The 6,000-nt window shown below is 43.6% G+C and overlaps 1 protein-coding gene across 1 annotated transcript in view; it reads right to left on the bottom strand.

The window, feature by feature from the left end:
- Nucleotides 1-417: 417 nt before the first annotated feature.
- Nucleotides 418-6,000, bottom strand: part of LOC145357741 (exostosin-1-like) — a 257,169-nt gene continuing 251,586 nt past the window's right edge. Inside the window, exon 11 of the mRNA XM_080211185.1 lies at nucleotides 418-2,050. Coding sequence (XP_080067311.1) covers nucleotides 1,865-2,050 — 186 coding nt within the window. The 3' untranslated portion in view covers nucleotides 418-1,864. The remainder of the gene's footprint in view (nucleotides 2,051-6,000) is intronic.

Raw genomic sequence — 6,000 nt, 5'->3', positions numbered from 1 at the left:
CACTGTAGTGATTCTATAATTCTATGAATAAATGCTGGCCTTTCTCGCAATGTCAAGTCAATGTCAGTGAATGAAAAGGAGCAGTTCTCATGTGAACCCACAAACCTATGAACGATGGGTTTTAATGGTGATAAATGCAGTCCCAGGCATTGGAGCTATAAACTGTGGTCTGCCCACCTGGCCTGTCAACATCGCATATCCCAAAGATGGGAATGGGCAGTAAGTATCCTCAAACCAAGGCAATTGCCCTTGACCCTTTAACAATTCCTGAGGAATGGAACTCACACTGGCTTCAAACATACACCATCCAAAAATTACTGTATGAACACTCAATGTAATGTGTACCTTTGCTATTTTAAACAGCAGCAACCCGTTTATTTTTAATTAAATAAAGGCAGCTGAAAGAGTGGACAATGTAATTCCACACGAGCACATTAAGTGTTCAATATTCTTAATTTACACAATGGAATTGCAAAGTTGTTATGTTTTTCTCCTGCGAGGCTAATTGGCTGTATTACAGTAATTGGCAAAAGAACCAGGGGAGAGATGTGATTTGTCTTTCTACACAGCCAGAGATAATGAGCTGGAATGAACTGCCTCAAAAGGTGGTGAAAGCAAACTCAGTATTAACTTTTGAACTTTCAGAAGAATTCGATTGAATTCTTCGGCTTCCCAGCTGCATATTTCCCACCAGTGGGAGGTGGCACATCGTTTGTTAGCAACGGGATTCTCTGGTCACCCCTACACCAGCGGGGCCAGAGAATCCCGCCAGCGTGAACGGCCAGAGAATTCCAGCCAATATGCTTCTTCTTGAAAGTTTACATTGAATATGTTTGATAGATAACCTGAAGGAGAAAATAATTGGAGGGCTTTGCGGAAATGGGAACGATTGGCTAGTTCCTTTAAAGTAACTGCCATTGATATGATGGATCGAATGGCCTCCTTCCGTGCTCCAAGAGTCTAAGGCTGCTTCTTCCTGAGGTAGATTGGAAAGGCCTCTGCTAAATTATTCAACGCAATGCGACACCATTGGACAAAATGTAATTTAATACAACATAATCCTGTGGGCAGCAACATGCATCTTTCATTTTTGAACCACACTTTTTTAAACAGTGAACAATTTGCCATTAAAACCAACTCACTGAATCTTCATGTAAACTGGACAGACTGTGATACGATAACAGTAGGAGAGCCTCTTCTTTTTATACTACCAAACTGGTCCAGAATGAAGACTTCTGAACATGGGAATGTTATTCAGGCTCTGGCACTCACCTGGTTGGCACCCAATTTTTGTATCAGTTGATTGTAACAGGTTTCTTAGGTTGGCAGTAAAATGAATGCAATCTTGAATAATTATGTGTTTATCCAGTTTCCTCATTTACCCTGGAGAACTCTCAATCCATAGCATGATTTGATAATGGTCCATTTATGATACAGGCCTATAAATAACCAGCACACAATCTTTCATCAAAAAGGAGTTATAATAAACACATCCGAGAAGAACTGGTTCACTTTATTAGAATTAGCTTAAGCACAGTCTTGTGATGTGAACTTACTGCATAACCAGTTCTAGAAGGATATGGGCCACATCTCTGAACGTCTTCCAAACTTCCCCTGATATGAGATAGATCATGTTCCTATTAGTTCCACATGGATTGTGTTGTAGTAAATAACAGTGATTTAAAAAATAAAGTCAGTCGGCTTGTTCTTTTAGGCTTTGCGGAAGATTGTCTGAAAGGTTTAAGGAGACCCTGTTGGAGCCTTGATCTGTTCATACTTGTCTTGTGTTCTTCTCAGAAGACCTTTGACTCTGCCATGCCCACTGGCCAGGCCTATAGAGAGGGAATGTTCAAAGCCGTCACCTTCAAGGTCTCTCGATATCGCGGTACTTTTTCCGAAGGATGGAGACTTGATCCTTGAACAGGACGGGGTCAAGGCGGAGCTGTGACTGTATGAGGGGCATGGAGCCAAACCAGCTGGCAAATGTGTTAATGCAGTTCTGTCTCTGTGTGAAATGATCTGGATTGGCCCAGAGAGTGCTCTTTGACCCCTGCGCAAACAGGAAGAAAAACACAATCATATCATAAATGGGAAGTAATTCAGTTAGAATAAGACTCTGTGCTTTGTCTCAGGGTTATACACTTGCACTTATAAACCCATTCCAGGTCCAGTCCTGAAGCAAGCATTTTGGATTCAGAGTGTCAGCAGGGTTGTTAAAAGGGATAATCTCCAACACGTGACACCGAGCAAACACAAGAGCAAAGAAACTCAAAGGGATATGAAAACAAATGTGAATTCCACATCTCCCCATTTTCTTCAAACATTTTTGTCCATTAATATTTATACAAGGAGATGGCAAAAAAGACTTTTTACTGGACGGCGGTGGGACATGGGGGGTGCGGTGGGGAGGTGCTGGGATAGCAATTGGTAATGTTGGTTGGGGGAGGAAGAGGTGCTAGATTCCTGACAGTTTGGGGAATGAAACATTAACAGAACAGAGATCTTGTTTTTATTTTCCACAGGGGCAGAGGCACGTATATGTGGATGAGCTATGAGGAAAGGTTGGATAGGCTGTGGCTGTTTTCCTCAGAGCAGCTAAGGTTGAGAGGAGACCTAACAGTGTGTATAAGACTGTGATAGGGTGGATGGAAAGGCACTTTGGGTAGAGGGAGCAATAATCAGGGGACATTGATTTAAGGTAAGAGGCAAAAGATTAAGAGGGGAGTTGAGAAACTTTTCACCTAAGGAGTGGTGGGAGTCTGGAACTCACTGCCTGAAAGGATGGTGGAGTCAGAGACTCTTGTAACATTTCATAAGTATTTAGATTTTCACTTGTGTTGTTGTAACCTCCAGGGCTATGGGCTAAGTGCTAGAAAATGGGATTAGCGCAATCAGATCTTTGTTGACCTGCACGGACATGATGGGCCGAATGTTCTTCTTCTGTGCTATGAATGTTTCTGAATCTATGTCAACCCTCCTTAAATCTGGTACATGGATAGAGTGCTATTTCTAACTCAGTGACCAACAAAATAGGACATCTAGTAATATATGACTGAACATAGTGGACACCGTGATTCCTGGCCAGAATGGTGATGATTTTCTTATTCTCTCATCAGTCATGCCTGGGGATCACACTGCTGTCAGTGACTGGGATCGATCTTACGCACACAATTGAATTATGTGACCATTCTCTACTCACTGCGTTTTGCTGAAGAAATCATTTTGCTTTTTATCGGGAGATGTTGCTGTAGTTTTGGTCATGAACTCTGCTTCCTCTGATAGAAACACTCTTTAAATAGGCTCTGAAGACCATTTTGTTTGATTCACTGCTGGATCTTACTAACTCTAACTTACCACAAACAAAACTGCAGGAAACCTGAAACATGAAAAACGCTAGAAACATTTGGCAGGTCAGTCAGCATCTGTGGAGAGAACAGATGCTAGAACAACACTGGGGTGTTTACCAGTGCATGTCATGTTAATGCTGGGATTATTCAGCAGATTCAGGGGATTAAGAGAAATGGTGTGAGCTGAGAATCTCCTGAACTTGCTCAATGCTGCTCTGTTTGTTTTGTACAAGCGAGAGCTCCCCTTTAGCATCCCTGGTAAGAATTTCTGAATATGGAAGCGACAGGTTAGCACTGCTGCCTCACAGCACCAGGGACCCGGTTCGACTCCCGACTTAGGTCACTTTCTGCGTGGAGTTTGCACGTTCTTCCGTGGTCGCGTGGGCTTCCTCTGGGTGCTCCAGTTTCTTCCCACAGTCTGAAAGATGTTTAGGAACAGGCGCCGGAGTGTGGCGACTGGGGGAATTTCACGGTAACTTTATTGTAGTGTTAATGTAAGCCTTACTTGTGACTAATAAATAAACGTTAACTTTATAAGTCACACTGTCAAAGCTTTTCATCTTGCACTCATCAGGACAGAGACACAGGAATACCAAATTTCAAATGGCACAACAATTTATACTGCATGAGAAGAGAGAGCTGATCGGTTGGCAAGCAGACTCTGATTGCCCTCACTGAACCATTTTCAGTTTGCCCCTCTAACCAGGTTATGGGGCAATTCTAAATGAGCAGAACGGTTCAGGAAAGAGAACTCTCGCCAATTGGTGGCTTACTTGAGCACAATTTGGCCCACTGATTTTTCTTCTGGAGTTTCTCATTACTCAGCGTTTCTACAGAGTACATCCAGGTACCACACTGCAGAGAAAAATAAGCCCAATGAAACAGCAAATAATTCAGGGCAGGTAGCGCTTAAATAAAATTCTATGACCAGACATCACAGCAAATATTTGTCCTACTGAATAAATTCCACCGTTAGGGTCCAAGTTGTTAATGCTAAGGGCACAGGTTTTTGGAATTCATTTACTTTAGTCATTACTAGAATTACAGCCCCTAAATTATTCAGCAGGAGTTAATCAATAATATATCAACAACAAGGGACGGTAGTATGATTACTAAACCTTCCATCCACAGTGAGCACATCATTGATTGCTTCATGTCAGTGTTAGTTCAACCCATGAATGATGGTGTCTAAATCTCACAGGTCTGCCTATCCAATCGAACCAGAAATCAATCCCACTTCCAGCTGCGAAGGGAATAGAATGAATGAGCAAGTACCGTCTTGAAAACTGATTCCATCCACTTGATCTCACCAGAGAAGGCTCGTGGCGAAAAGCTGAGCTCTTAAAGTGGCAATGCTGAGTGGTCTTACTGCTGGACAGGGTAACAAGAGGAAGCTTGCCTGGGAATGTAAACCCTTTCTCGCCTCCATTCCCTCTCAACACTGCAGTTTTTCCCGTCAAAGTGGTACTCTGGAAACTTTTACCCGAGATGCAGAAAAGGGGTGGCATTTTCCGGCCACGCTCACCCCAGTGCTGGAAAATCCCACCCGAGGTCAATGGACCTTTGCATAGTCCAAGTCGCGCCTGTTATGATTCCCAGGGCTTACATTTAACGTCCCATCCGTAAGATGACGCCTCAGAGAGTGCAGCACTCCCTCAGACCGGCACTGTGAGTGTCAGCTTAGATGATGGGCTCAAGCCTCTGGAGTCAGGAGATGAATCTATGAGCTTGAGGAGAGTGCAGGTCACTGAGTCAAAGTTGACATCAGGGTCAGCAGTTGATCGACAGACAAGAATCTTGACTGAGGAAGGCACTCACTTAGGCCGGGATTTTTTGACTCTGCCACTGGTGGGTGATATTAAGGGAAGGATGGGATCATTTGGAAAGTTGTGAAATGTCAACGGCTCTCCAGATTTTCTTGTCCCACCCATGATGATGCCTGCCACTGACAGGACCAGAAAACCCCAGCCTTAGACTCTCCCTAACTCCTCAGATTGCTTATGGATCTTTCCAGAGCTTTTGATCAATAAAGGATCTGAGTTTAACCATTTTTCTGGGCTTAACTGCGTAGCTATGGTTTCCAAATGAGAAGTGAGACAGGGGGACAGCAAGGTTGGCTCATTCTCTAGGTATCATCTGGCTCCTGTACACAGTGGACAGAAGGCCCAGTTTCACCTCCTCTGCCTTTCATCCCCAGGTTAACCTTAGAAATCCTACTGCAGAGATTTTTCTAAAATTAATTCTCAGGCTGTTTGGGCCACAGGCAGTTACTGCCCATCCCTTAGTTGCCCTGGGATGGTGGTAGGCCTTCTTCTTAAACAGCAGCAGTTTTGTGCTCAACCCTTCCTCTCTCTACAACTCTCCAAGATCTATGTGATCCTCCTTTTCTGGTCTCTTGTCCATCCCTGATTTTCATTGCCCCATGATTGGCGCCCATGTCTTCAGCTGCATCGGTCCTTCATTCTTATAGTTTCTCTCAAGGGCTCTTGTCCCTTAATCTCTCTCTCTCATCCTTTGAGTAACCCCCTAAAATCTGCCCCATCAACTGTCCTAATAACTCCCTGATAGGCCCGATATTTTTTCAATAACTCTCCTGTGAAAGCCTTGGGGCATTTTTTGAATATGTTGGAAGTGGTTTCATTGTTATTATGGA

Source organism: Carcharhinus amblyrhynchos, chromosome 24 (genome assembly GCF_965287045.1).
Source record: "Carcharhinus amblyrhynchos chromosome 24, sCarAmb.v2.hapA, whole genome shotgun sequence".
NCBI lineage: Eukaryota > Metazoa > Chordata > Chondrichthyes > Carcharhiniformes > Carcharhinidae > Carcharhinus > Carcharhinus amblyrhynchos.
The sequence above is the reverse complement of the archived record's forward strand: the minus strand, read 5'-3'. Positions and strand labels throughout refer to the sequence as shown.